General features: G+C 36.5%; 1 protein-coding gene across 1 annotated transcript in view; it reads left to right on the top strand.

Moving 5' to 3' along the window:
• The window catches only part of LOC131033389 (metacaspase-5), a 28092-nt gene extending 17075 nt beyond the window's left edge, over nt 1-11017 (top strand). The window contains exon 2 of the mRNA XM_057964614.2: nt 9769-11017. Coding sequence (XP_057820597.2) covers nt 9769-10685 — 917 coding nt within the window. The 3' untranslated portion in view covers nt 10686-11017. The remainder of the gene's footprint in view (nt 1-9768) is intronic.
• Nucleotides 11018-14830: the final 3813 nt, after the last annotated feature.

The raw sequence follows: 14830 nt of genomic DNA, 5'->3' as shown, positions 1-14830 counted from the left end.
CAAAATTTCAAACCCTACTTTAAAAAAAAATAAATTTACAAACTCTACATACAACCCTACATAGTAACATACAAAAGATTTTGGAAAAAAATGTAAAACTTTCAAAAGAAATGAATAGAAAATGAAATTTTTGCATACAAGAAACAAATAAATCTCAAAAAAAACAATCTTACCTCTTACAACAAGCTTGAAATGAGCTGCAAACTCTTCCTATCCAACTCTTGATGCACCAAATCCAAACACAACGCAGCCCCAATGTGATAAATGGAAGAAATCTTGAGCTTCCTCCTTGCTAGTTTTTCTTCAGTGCACCCTTGTTTTTCTTCACAACTAACTCACTTTTCTCCTATTTTGCCAAATGAATGAAATGAAGTTCACTTTTAGGGTTGGAGGATAAATAACAACAAAAAAAGAAGTTAAAAAAACTTTAAAAAATGTTTTTTTTTGGATTTTTTAAAGCCCGGCCGGCCGATCGAGTCCCAAGCACGGGACTGGCCGAGTCTGGCGAGTTTATGCCAAACTCGCCAACTCGGCGAGTCTGGCGAGTTCGCCCCCTGGACTCGGTCGAGTCCGAGTCCGAGCAAGCCATACTTGGGGGGCATGACTCGGACCCAAACTCACCGAGTTTGGGCGAGTCCGGGCGAGTCCCGTTTCTTTGATTCCAATACAAAATTTCAAAGAAATTGCAATTTAGATAATCATTGTCTACAATCTCAATAACTTACATATGACATGGCGTTTCTAAGTATTAAGCTCCAAATCAATCAGAAAGGATAGACTATATTAGCTTGAGTTAACCCAAGTGCTGCTTGGCAGTTGAGAAGATTATTGGTGAGTATTGGAACTATCACGACTTTGTGGCAACGACCTCCCAAGGTCCGATATGTGCTTTGGAATTGCAAATCACCTGCTTGGATCTGTCCAAGGAACTGGAGTAAGGGCACATAGGGTACCACACTTGACCTCCTTATTCATCACTCTAGTTAGTGTTGACAACTAGGGTGTTTGATAGTAGGTCAACCCTATAAACTCTACCTTTGATGTATGTGGTGAGTTCTAATGGATATTAAATTGCTTATTGGTCATAATCAGATCACCCAATGCGGGTCATTGACTTGAATAAATTGAATTTGGATTAGATGCTTGCAAATCATACCAGATTCAAGTGTAATGTTCAATGCCTAGATAGAGTTTGTGTCCTACCTAGAGCATGCCCAAACTAAAGGTTTCGTCCTAGTTTATAATTGCAAAACAATTTCAAATGCATAGAAAATGATACCTTCAAAATGTGAAGTCCCCTCCTTTATACTTGATTGATGAAGGATTTGCAAAGTAAGTCAATTCCAAAATTTGAAATGTTATTATTATTATATAATTATATTATTATAGTAATTGTGTTTAAAACCAGTTTTATTAGTAAAACAATAGTCATTGTGCCTGAGCAAATGGGACATAATAGAGGCGGATATTCACAAGATGTCTTTTTGATGTCAATACGTGCACTATTGATTTCTAAGCGGGCCGTTTGGTTTGATAAAATCTCCAACAACTTTCCAATAATGCATGAGTAAGGTTTTCTACAAGCAATTGAGAAAGTTTGTTCTTGTCTTTTTTGATGATGTTTTAATCTACAACAAAAAGTGGAAGGAGTAGCTATGGCACATTGATGAAGTATGGGGTGTTTTGGAAGCACAAAAATGCTATTTTTCAAGGAGTCAAAGTATGAGTTCACTAGGATAGAAATATTGTATCTAGGTCACATCATCAATGGAAAGGGAGTGCAGGTGGACATGGAGGAGAAATCAATTCGAGACTAGTCTCCCCCAAAGACCTTGACATCAGTGTTACAAGACTCAGACTCGGCAAGCTGATTTTTGACTCGGACTTGGACTTGGCGCTTGGACTCGGCAAAAACTCAGCCAAGACTTGGCAAATTGAAAAACCCAAGAAATTCAAAGATTTTTAAGGATTTAAAACTTGTTTCATGCATCCTTTAATAAATTAATCTTAAAGACACAATAATCTCATCAAATAGAATAAAAATTACTAGATACCCTTAAAGACACTATAAATTTCTAGATCTGTGTATAGACTATACAAGGTTGATTGAAGACAATCATGTGCAGATGACAACTTCTTCATAGGTTCAATCTTTGAAATCAACCAACACAATTTTCAAACAGAAAGTCTAAAATGACAGCAAATCCCTTATTCATGACTCTTTGTAAATTTTTATTTGCCCTGATGCACCAATGGGGTTCATGCATGCCTAATACAATGCTTAGCAGAATTAATCAGGTGCACATGAATGCGATATTGAAACTTTTTGCATGTATTAGATTTAGGATATCATATATTAGTTCTGTGTTTATTCTCTTGTTTATGCCTTACCTAACTATGTTGCTACTGGAAAAGATTGATTGGGCTACAAGTTATGCATCTTCAAATTTGAATTCAAGATATTCTTTTGCAGATGTGTAGCAATGAAATCTTGCAATTTTTTTATTGAAATTTTAATTCCACAAGATAGCATTCAATATATTATATATAGTAATACTAATTTTATCCCATCCATTTAGAAACTTTCTATGTTGGTAGATACAATATCCTCACTCAAGAGTCAAGATATGTCATCCTCTGTATTCAATAACTATCTGGATCGTACATTGGATATTGTTGTGAGGTATTCACACATCGCCCCGTTGCAAATGGGGATGCCCACTTTTTTCCTACTTGCTTAGTTGTTAGTTGTGTCCTTGCTATTAGCCTTTGCATTAGAGAGATATAGGTTCTCAAATGGCTAGGAGTCAGGTGTATAGTCTTGCATGATTGTGAAGTAGGTTCACAAAGTCTAGATTTCATGAATGAAGAAGGATTAGAAGGTCACTTCAAGTGCTACTTTTGGGGAACAAATTTCACTTCATGAACACTCCTCATGTAAAGAACTAAAATTTGCTCTAAGACTTCATGATGTCCATGTCATTATATATTGAAGTCAAGGATGTAAGTGAAAGTGAGCAAGGGAGAATTTAATCGTGATTTGAGATCCACTTCATAAGCTCAACCTCGGGAGAGATTTCATCTTCAAAGCCTCAGGGGTGAATTTCAACTTCACGACTTCATGTTTTGGAGCGAAATTCATGACTTCAAGAATTGGGGCGAACTTCATGACTTGCCATCTTGGAGCGAACTTCAAGAGTTAGACTTTTGGAGCGAACTTCATGACTTCACCTCTTGGAGTGAACTTTATGTTTGGAAGAGACAAGCAAGCTTAGCAAGCAATGTGATTGAAATAAGACATCATGTGTACACCCCTTAGAGCGGATTTCAAATGCACTTCATGAGTTGCCTTCTTGGAGCGAAATTTCCAACTTCATGAGTGGCCTTCTTGGAGCAAAATTTCCAACTTCATGAGTTGCCTTCTTGGAGCGAATTCTCCAACTTCATGAGTTGCCTTCTTGGAGCGAAATTTCCGACTTCATGAGTTGCCTTCTTGGAGCGAATTTCCAACTTCACGAGTTGCCTTTTTGGAGCAAACTTCATGACTTCATGTTTTGGATCGAATTTCATGTTTGAGAGATTCCAAGCGAGGAGCTTCATGATTTCATGTTTTGGAGCGAACTTCATCTTTGGAGCGAAATTCATGACTTCACCTTTTGGAGCGAACTTTGTGTTTGGAAGAGACAAGCAAGCTTAGCAAGCAATGTGATTGAAATAAGACATCATGTGTACACCCCTTAGAGAGGATTTCAAATGCACTTCATGAGTTGCCTTCTTGGAGCGAAATTTCCAACTTCATGAGTTGCCTTCTTGGAGCGAAATTTCTAACTTCATGAGTTGCCTTCTTGGAGCGAATTCTCCAACTTCACGAGTTGCCTTCTTGGAGCGAAATTTCCAACTTCGTGAGTTGCCTTTTTGGAGCGAACTTAATGAGTTGGGGTATTGGAGCGAATTTCACCTTCAAGGCTTCACAAGCGAAATGGAAGATAAAGGAATGAAGCAAATTTGAGAAGCATGAGTGCACTTCATGAGTTCAAAATTTGGATCGAACTTCATAAGTTTAAGGTTTGGAGCGAAGTTCAGGAGTTGAAGATTTCGAGCGAATTTCTACAAAGGTGAACTTCATGACTTAGAAGATTGGAGCAAATTGATTAAAACAAGCTTCACGTGCACACCATCTAGAGCAATCTTCATATTCAAATATAGATAAGCGAATCTCAACTTCATGAGCAAATATCAACTTCATGAATCAGGTTACTCGGGTAAAGTTTAACTTCATGTTTGAGATAAGCTAACTTCATGTAGGGGGCTTCAAGTGCAAGTTCAAAAGACAAGGGCAACTTAATGAACATCAAGGGTGGAATAAACTTCAAGAACTCCTCTCCAAAGAGCGCTAAAACAACTTCACAAGTGTCTCAAATTCTCTTTATATGTTCTTATTAAATCTATATATCAAGTGTATTTGATACTCTCTTGTTTGTTTTGTAGGAGATGAAGCAAGGTAGAAGGAGAACCTCTTCCAGAAGCTTCGTCAGCAGACACTAGAACATCAAGGAGGAGAAGATCTCAAAGTGTTTAAAGACTCTCACCACCTCAATTGCATAGCTGCAAGCAATAGATTGGGATATTTTCAAGGTTCTCATTCTATCACACTGATATGGAAAGATCACAAGAGTGCAAAGGAGAAATCATCCAACTACCTCAAGACACTAGAGCATCAAGGAAGGATAACCTACATGATGGAAAGATGTTTTACAATCTTGAATTCCCTCTAGGAATCCAAGAATCAAAGTCAGTACAATGAGGAGCTACATTCAACCATTTGCATCATTCATCAAGTATGTTGAAAACGAAGGAGGATCAACCAAAGTCATTACAAGACCTACATCAAACATGATTGAAGAAGCAGATAGTTCAAAAGAGTTAATCAAAGTTTGCTTCTCATCATCATCATCACATGGAGCAACTGAATAATGTTGAGTATCAAGAGATATCTCTCAACATCCCTTCATGATGATGAATCAAATCAAGTCTACAAAGTGCAAGATTGAGGTGGCAGCATAGTCATCCCTTCCACCAATCAGAGAGGTCCACATCAGCACGTCCTGAAGCAATGAATCAACCTCATATTTGAAGGCACAAACTCCAATGTAACTACCCTCAATATCTATTGGTCCACATTCTTTGAATGTAATTATCTCATTGGCTAAGAAGAGTTGGTTGTAACAAACCCTAATTAGGGTTTCATTGTAAATCCTCGACCTTTGATCTCAAGTTGATCTGAGCCATTGAATTGTATTGAGAGCACTTTAAAAGGCTTAAGTCTCTCATTTGTAAAAGTTAATAGCTAATAGTGGATAGTTAGTAGCAAAGAAATAGGAGAAGAATAGAATAGCAATTAGAGTAGAGTAGGAGGAGAAGGCAGAAATTGTTGCCTAAGTTGTAAATGAACTCCATTTTCATTGAAGTTATGGTGAAGTGTGTTGTTTCTTTACAATGCGCATGGTTTCTTGTTGGATCTTCATGTTAGATGATAAATAAATTAGATTGAATGGAGGAATTTTTTGAATGTATCATGTGGAATCCGCCTAGTCCATACCACTAGCCTCTTACTGATTGTAAGCGTGCCTTGTGTGGTCAACTGGAACGATATGAGCTTAACTTCGAATTGTTCTACATTCATTGCTTATGCATTAACTTGAATGATGATCGATGTTTGATGGTATTGATTCAAATATCTTTGAAATATCCTTAGAAGATTGCACTGAGCTTGTGTCAAATTGTTCAAGTTGATGGTGAGACCTCGCTCAGTAGGATTCCATCTAATCATTCACTCATCTTCCTACATTCTTAGGATTAGAATAGACTCTCCCAACTCCTCATCTTTTGCCAATTTATTTGAACTCCAGCTCGTTTAGGAACAAAAGCATCACCATATTGTAACATCAGATGATCTAAGTTCCAACGAATCAAGCATTCAGGCATTCAAATGTAAGTCCCCTTGTGATTCCACCATAATCACATCAACCAATGGAGCTTATCCACAAGTAGTGACCCTACATTCATGAACCTTGGAGTCTTCTCAAGTGATCCTTAAGCTAATCTTTAGCATTTGAGAGATTTTGTTCCAGAGAGGATAAGATACTCTTGGGTATTTTATTCTGTGTTTGCATGTGCATAAAAAACACATCAATAGATGCAGCTCATGATTTGATAACATCATCTATAACACATATTAAGAATTGAAAATAAAATTTCCATATCTTAAAATCAGCTTTGAAATCTTTTGCGCGGCAGAGTCTTACCCTCGGGACTCCGCGAGTCTGTCGAGTCTAATAGACTCGATGAGTCTAAGCAGACTTGGCTAGATTCGATCGAGTCCAGGGTGGTCTGGACTATGTAGAGTCGATCCGGCTTGGGACTCGCAAAGTTTGGGCCAGACTCATAGAGTCTTGTAACTATGCTTGCCATATCTATAAGGATTCTTCAGCCTTTGCAACTGCTACAATTGATTTGTTAAGGTTTTCTCCCAACTAGTTGTAGCTATAATTGATTGAACAAATAAGGGAGCTTTCACATGGGCTAAGGGTGCATAGAAAGCATTTGATAGACTAAAAGAGGTAATTCGATCGTCTCTTGTGTCAAAAATTTTGGATTTCACTCTTCCTTTCACATTGGAATGTGATGCATTAGGAGAAGGAATTGAGGCCATGCTCATGCAGAACATGCACTTGATTGCTTTTGAGAGTTGAAAACTCATAGAGGTGGAAAGATGGTTCTCCATCTATGATAAGGAAATTTTGGCCATCATGCATGCATTGGTCAAATTAAGGAAATACTTGGTGGGTAGCCAATTTGTAATCAAAACTGATCACAACATTTTGAGATATTTTCTCAATCAAAAGGATCTAAATGAGTCACAGAAAAAGTATGTTAGCAAACTCCAAGCATATGATTTTGATATTATGTCAAAGGGAAGAAGAATGTTGTTCTTGATGCTTGTCTAGAAGGCCAAATCTGTGTTTCGTGTCCCAGACCTTGCAGATTGGAAGGATAAGATCATAACTGAGTATACCAATAATGCCTTCATAGTTGATGTATTGGAAGGGAAACTATCAGAAGACAAGTACACCATCTATAATGAACTCATTTTCTTTACAAGGGAAGAGTCTACTTGGTGCTGAAATCAAGGATGAAGGGAATGATTTTGCCGGTAGGTCATGACAGTCCGTTGGTGGGCTATCTTGGGTATTTCAAAACCTACAAATAGATCAGAGAAAGGTTCACATGGAAGGGATTCGAGGATGATGTCCTCACCCATATCAAAGAATGCATCATTTGTCAAAAGAACAAAAGGTAACACACATTTCCAGCTAGTCTTTTGCAGCCCTTACACATTTTGGAGCAAAAAAGGAAAAGTGTCTCAATGGATTTTCATCATGGAACTTCCTAAAGTCCAAGGTAAGAATTGGATATATGTTGTGGATAGATTAACGAAGTATGCATATTTCTTTGCCATCTCTTGAAATTTTAAGGTGCCACAAGTGGCAATTTGTTTCTTCAAGGAAGTAATGAAACTCCATGGACTACCTAAGAATATCATGAGTGATAGAAGTGGCTGTTTCATGAGCTTGTTTCGGTAAGAGCTCTTCCTTTTGGTGGAAATCGAGCTCCCTCAACACCAGCTACCACCCACAAACAGATGGCCAAATTGAGATTTTGAACAAATGGGTGGAAGGTTTTTTGAGAAAATATGTTGTTAATTAGTAGAAGACTTGGATCAAGTGGGTCTATTTGGGAAAGTACTATTATAACACCACCTACACATGTTAATCTAGATAACACTATTCATATTTTTGCACAAGTATGAATCTCAAAGCTTCATTGATCTCATTTTTGGGGATAATAGGGTATTGGGAGCAAGTGATGTGATCAATTAGAGCCAAAAGATTTTGAAGTCACTCAAGAATAATCTCCGACAAGCTCAAAATCAACAGAAGATGTATGCAGATTGTCATATGATCGAGAAAACATTTGAGATTGGAGACATGGTTTTTGTGAGATTGCAACCATACAGGGAATTTCTTGAAGGCAAGAGGGTCAAAAAAGATCAATCCGCATTTCTATGGGCCATACAAAATGTTGAGAAGGATTGGCAAAGTGGCCTATGAGTTGAAGCTATCAAAGGGAAGCAAGATACTCAATGTTTTCATGTGTCTTGCCATAAAAAGGTGCTAGGAAAACATATAGAACCCTTGGATGAGTTGCCTTTGATTGATGATGACAACAAACTAGTGCTGATTCTTGAAGTAGTCATGGATGTAAGCGAGAGGAATTTGAGAAACGAAAACACTGAGGAGTACATAATTCAGTGGAAAGATCTTTTGGTGGAGGATGCAACATGGGAAGGCCTACAGATATTGGAACATCCGAACTTGCAATTGCTTGGGGATAAGCAATTTTGAGTAATTTAGACCTGTTATGTCTCATCTCTAGTCATCCTAATTCTGTACGAATTAGGTCTATACTTGTGTCTTCCCTATTTCCATTTGCTATGTGTTTTCCCTTCCTGAGTATGCTTTTTCTTTCAACTCTGCTCTTCCTATCAAAATCTTGTACTTTCCCTTACTAACATGTCCATTGCTTGATCCTCGAAGCCTCATCCTATGGTTTGAGTCTTGTCATATGGCTGACCCCTGATACCTGATATTTCTTCCTAGGTTTTTGTTTCCCTCCTAACTTCCCAATTCATGTTGTATTGTTTCTAGTAGTCTGTTTTTGGTGCCATTAATTTCAAAGTGGAATCTTTCTTGCCCTTGATCACTATTCAAATTCAAAGTTGTGGGTGTGCATGCATGGTGGCCAACTTATTCCATTTGCAGGATATAAAAGAGCGAACGTTTTAGTTTGGGATCATCATCTACACTTGATCCACTCGTGTTTGAGTGTGGGAATCCTGGGATGAAAACTCTAGTGATTTCGAGGAGAATCTTATACACAATTCGTATGTGAGCTTCATTTGATGCAAACTCAAGCCACATTGTATTGATCTGATTTGCTATTGCCATTGGTATGAATTGCTGTTGTAGTTTGTGATATTGCAGAACTAATTGAATGTTGATCAACTGGTCATAAACAAATGAAAGCCATTGAATACCTATTCCTGTACCTAATTATTTTGACTTGTAATTTAGCTCATTTAGGCAGTATTATTCTCCAATCAAGTATAGGGGCCTTTGTATCTATTCCATTCATTCCCAACTTACAAAAAGTATCACTTTAGGATCTTGAGATTTTCTGATAGGGGACATTGCAAATGGTTATCAAGGGTCAAGACAAATTCAAGCCAATTCACTGTTTCAGAGAAAAATACCTGAGATATTTCAAGTGACATTGAGCCATGCAACAATCCCCACTAGTTTTCCGTTTGTGCATCTTCTCAGAATGCAAATTGTGGACAGTCTCAAAATCTATTTACCTTAGGTGGTTTGTGATTGGTTCATTCCTGTGTAATTGGAACTTTTCACAAACATTAGTACTTAGTTTACTTATTCTAGTTTATAAATACATTGAATTTCTGTTGTTACTAAATTCATCTCAATTATGGCTCTTATGAATTATCTGTAATATGTATGCATAATTTTATATATATATACAATGCATATAAAGAGTGTTATAAATATAATTGTTACATATGTGATTGCAAATATGTAATTTAAGACATAAGATGAAAATATGAGTCTAAGGCCTGAAATTGTTTTAATACAGATGATGACTTCTGCGAGTTTGTTGATAAGGTCCCAAGTGACTGTATCTTTACAATAGTTGCAGATTCTTGCCACAGTGGGGGTCTAATTAAGAATGAAAAGGAACAAATTGGACACAGTACTCAAACTGAATTTGATGGGGAGCAGAAGAGAGAAGGAAGATTTGGTTTCAGAGAATTATTATCTGAAACTGTGCATGATCTTGTGCATGATGCCTTTGAGTCTCGAGGCATTCATCTACCTTCTCGAAATGGGCACAGGCACGAGAGTGAATACAATAAAGAAGAAACAGTGAAGGTCCTGAACTATAGGGAAGGAGAAGCTAGAAACCGGTCTCTTCCTCTGTCTGTATTAATAGAAATTCTGAAAGAGAAAACTGGTCAAGAAGATATTGATGTTGGGAAAATCCGGCCAACTCTTTTTGACTTTTTCAGAGAGGATGCAAGCCCCAAAGTGAAGAAGTTTGTCAAAGTTCTTGTGAGCAAACTGGAGTCAAATGATGATGGTGGGTTCCTTGGGGCCATTGGAAATTTGGCTCAGCAGTTTCTGAAGCAGAAGTTGGAGGACAGTGATGACAGTTCTGGGTATTTGGAGCCAGCATTACAGGAAAAGGTTTCCAGCACCCATGAAGTGTATGCTGGATCTATGAAGAATGGGGTTCCAGATATGGGAATTTTGATCAGTGGCTGCCAATCTGATCAAACTTCTGCTGATGCAAATCCTACTGGAAACCCTCTTAATGCATATGGAGCTTTAAGCAATGCAATTCAAGCAATCCTTTCTGAGCATGATGGTCCCATAGCAAACCGCGAGCTAGTGATGAAAGCTCAGAAGGTGCTCTCAAAGCAAGGTTTTACACAGCGCCCAGGTCTCTACTGTAGTGATTGTCATGTAGATGCCCCCTTCATTTGTGATTAGAAAATCATTACCCAATCATTTGAGCATATGAAGTTATAAACCATAGTTTCTGCATGAGTGTGACTTTGCAATATGTGATCTGATAATGTTTTATAAGTAGTAAATCATATAGGGCCCATGGGGCAACTTGTTAGGCATTTTTTGGGTTCCTGTTGATTAAATGGCTTAGCAGTTTTTTAAAGGCAAGGTAAATAGTTCCATTTACTCCATTTTGTTTTTGATTGTTGACTGACTAGACTATTGTTTAGTCTTTAGTCTTTCCAAAAAAAATTGTTTGTGTTAAAAACGATCATTTTCAAAGGGATTGCAATTATTTAAGTGCATTCATCTTTTATGGAATGGTGAGGCATGTGCTGCTTTCTTCTCAAAATTCCACGCTCTTAGCAATCCTTTCCATGCATATAAATCCAAAGACGATTGGGAAACACCAATGTTCATACAATATCTGAATTTTTCAACATATCTGGACCCTATAAAAGTTGGCAATAGTAAATATGGAAAGCAAAACTAAACTGAAATGAAATGTTATTGGTTTGATATCAGCCAAAACAGTTATGTTTTCCTTTTGAATTATTGTGATTCCGACTGTTCAGAAGAATTTAACATTTCAATTATCAAAGAGACTTAGTCCAAGGCACTTGATTACATTATCAAGGTTAGACTCTGGCAAATTTTTGATTAAAATGTTAATAAACTGTGATAATTTGGAATTCAAATTTCGCTCTGGTCATCCAGTTCCAGTGACAAATCGGTAGGGTAGTGAAAAACTGTATAATCAAGTGGGAAGTAGAAGTCTATGCAATAATTTGGAAATCAAATTTGACTCGGGTCATCCAGTTCCAGTGACAAGTCGGTAGGGTAGTGAAAAACTGTATAATCAAGTGGGAAGTAGAAGTCTATGCATAACAGCATATAGACATTGTGGAACCAGGAGCAGAATGTTTCCTATCAGAAAGATTAAATCAATTCGTAGTGCTGGAAAATATGTTTTGTAGCAATATTTAAATTTTTAGTATCAAAATGAGAGGTTTTTTGGGTATATCCAGATTTCCTATGTATTCTATGCTTAAATTGCATGCCTTGCACTTGTTAGGGGACTACCTTCCATCACGGCTTGTGTTATGCATGAACATTCAGTAAGGCCTGCAAGGAGTACAATAGCAGCACATGTAATACTTTAGACATCTATAGCAAAATTGTCTAATTCATGTTAAATAGGTATCAGGCAAACCAATACATGCCTTGAGAGAAGTCATGCCTTAATTTTGTGGGCATAACTCAATCCCTCCTGAAGCAGGCCTCATATATTTTCTCTTTTATAATCCAGATAGGTTTCAACTGTAACTATCTTAATGAAAAACAATACTCCTTGTGTTTTGAGTTTTCATTGAAGCTTATACCCATGATCTCTCAAATCCTCAACTCACCAAGCCTATCAATGTTTCTAGCTTCATCATCCACTTAGCAAAATCCTAAGAAAATTTTGTTATCTTTAGTGATACTGATGGTTGAAGCTGTGAAATCGATTCCCCAGTGCAGCAAATATGAGAAGTTGAATTCAAAGTTTAATGGGGACGTATAGTTAAGAATGCGGATTTAGGGTGTTGCAATGGGTAGAATACATCAGCTGAGAATTACGATTGTAAGGTGTTGCAATGGGTAGAATACATCAGCTGAGAATTACGATTGTAAGGAAAATCTCTTCTTCTATAACTAAGGAAAGACATTGTTGGGCCTGCACCCCAACGGGTAAATCTGATTTTGAGTTGCGTGTCATGTTCTATCATGAAATTGTTGAACATTTAAAGTGGCTTCTGATATTGAAAAAATAGTTAATGTATATTTTTCTTTTAAAATTCCAAAAGGATACTTAAATGATCCTTAATGAAAATTAGCAACCCACCCAATTAAACTAAGGTTGTATTTGAATTACTCAAGTGTACAGTTTAAGACAATTGATAGTTGTTCAGATAGAAGAGAGAAAATGTTGAAACTCAAAGCACCAAATTATTTTATCTTGGAAATCCCCAAGGCTGGAAAAGCTCTTTGGGAGCAGTAATTGCATGTATAACAAATCATTTTAGGTCGGAAACAATCAAGTACAAAGAGTAGATACAACAATTAAAGGAAAAACCTAAGGCTCAGATGTCCATATAAAACTGCTTCTCCAATCAAAGGGTGATTTTGAATATATATATAGATAGATAGTATGGAACCACCTCTTTGTTGGAAACAATGGTTTTGTAGGGTAGTGTCGAAATCATCCCTTGATGGAAGACGTGGTTTTCCTCTTTTGAGAAAAACTAGGTGCTTTTTGTTGTTCATCATTTCTAGAAAACTTCATGTTGTTGAATCTCATTCTTCTTTTGAATCTTATGGATCATTACTGCTATAACAGTTGAGTCGTTTTCAAGTTGTATAAATGTGGACTACACTAACCAACTCATAAGATAGGGCTGAGAAAAAAATAGGTTGAACAATTAAGGATAGTAGCCATTACATAGCAAGGAGATCTAAGATCTAACTGGAAATATAGGACTAAGGATAGATATAGAGTTTAGAAGGGTGTTGCTCCAACCAAATAATAATTCTTATGCTGATCTATTATAATATCAATGACAAGTGTAAAACAAAGCATGTGATATAATAGAATAACAAAAACCGTAATTCAATCAAAAGATATAATATTTTGCTTCTTGTCTGAATGAATACAAAATGAATGCAACATTGAATTATTAAGGCCTAGTGTTTATCTAACGTGAAAATGACCTTCAATGATGCCTAAATTTTGTGTGTAAAGATAGAAATGATATACTATGAAGCCTTTACCCCACTAATGTTAGGGTACTCAAGTTTACTTCAAAAAGCATGTCTATTCACCAATTTGTAAGGATTCCTTGATTAGATGAGAATTTTAAAGACCTTATTATTATATGTTGAGACTATATTTGTTTTTATATGTTGAGACTATATTTGTTTTTAGCATCCTTCAACATTAGTAGAACTTACATATTTGATTGCTAATCATGACAAGTGTCAAGAATATGGATTTTATTTTTGGGATATTTTGCTTGTTTATAGAAATGCATAAATGGATTGCATCATGGTATGACATCTCTACAAATTTTAACAAATGTATTTCATTTGATTATTTTCAAGTCATATAACCATTATAATAATTTAATATATTTAAACTGTTATGTTTAGATAACAATTTCATACTTAACCTTATCGTATTTGAGGTATGATAATTCTACCTTGTCCATGCACATATTACAAGATCCATAGCAAGAGTGCCCAAGGTCTTAATGAGCGTGTGGTTTTGTGTTGAATGATTGTCCTATTAGTTGAGTTTGCTAGAAATAAGTGACAATATTGTTGTGATGCAATTCAGGAACAAGAACTTAGTGAAGGATAGCCAATCGTAGCAGTCAAAAAACATCTCACAAATGCATTATGGAAGTAACAAACTCAAAGCACCATCTTCATTTATCAATTTTATATTGCAACCTTCCTCAAAGGCCTACTTAATCATGTATTATTACAAGAACCTTTATAATCGTTCATTCACAGCAAAAGTTTTGAAATTTTGATTACAACTGCAATCATAGACATTTAGCCAAGAAACAACTAATCTTCAATCTCTAACAATTCTTGTTCCTTTTTCTAACACTTGTACCATTTCTAACTAATTTAGGCTTAATTCATCCTCGCAACTCGTTTAGCATTACATCATATTTTGGATCTCTTTGCTCCAAAAGATCAAGCAACATATTGCAATCTATCTTAGTAAAAGGCTCAACTCCTTGTTCCATGACCTTGATTGACCATGTGTACTTTCATTCACTTATTTCTCTACACTTGATCATTAAGGAATACATTTTGTTGTTGTTCTACTACAATACTTGCTTTCATTGTTACAACCTCACTTACATCATTGTATATATTTCAAACTTAATACCTTGGTTTCCCTGTTGGGGCTTAGGAGGAAGTGTTTTATAATAAGAGTTATTAACAAGAAGGGTAAGTGCACCAAGATGGTGAACAATGACGGGGGTATAAGTGGCATTTTTTTCTTCTCCCTGAAATCAGCTAAACTTGAACTTGGAGGAGTAATTTGAGACTTGTGCACTCAAAATTTGAAG

The sequence above is a fragment of the Cryptomeria japonica genome, chromosome 7, assembly GCF_030272615.1.
Source record: "Cryptomeria japonica chromosome 7, Sugi_1.0, whole genome shotgun sequence".
Lineage (NCBI taxonomy): Eukaryota > Viridiplantae > Streptophyta > Pinopsida > Cupressales > Cupressaceae > Cryptomeria > Cryptomeria japonica.
The sequence above is the reverse complement of the archived record's forward strand: the minus strand, read 5'-3'. Positions and strand labels throughout refer to the sequence as shown.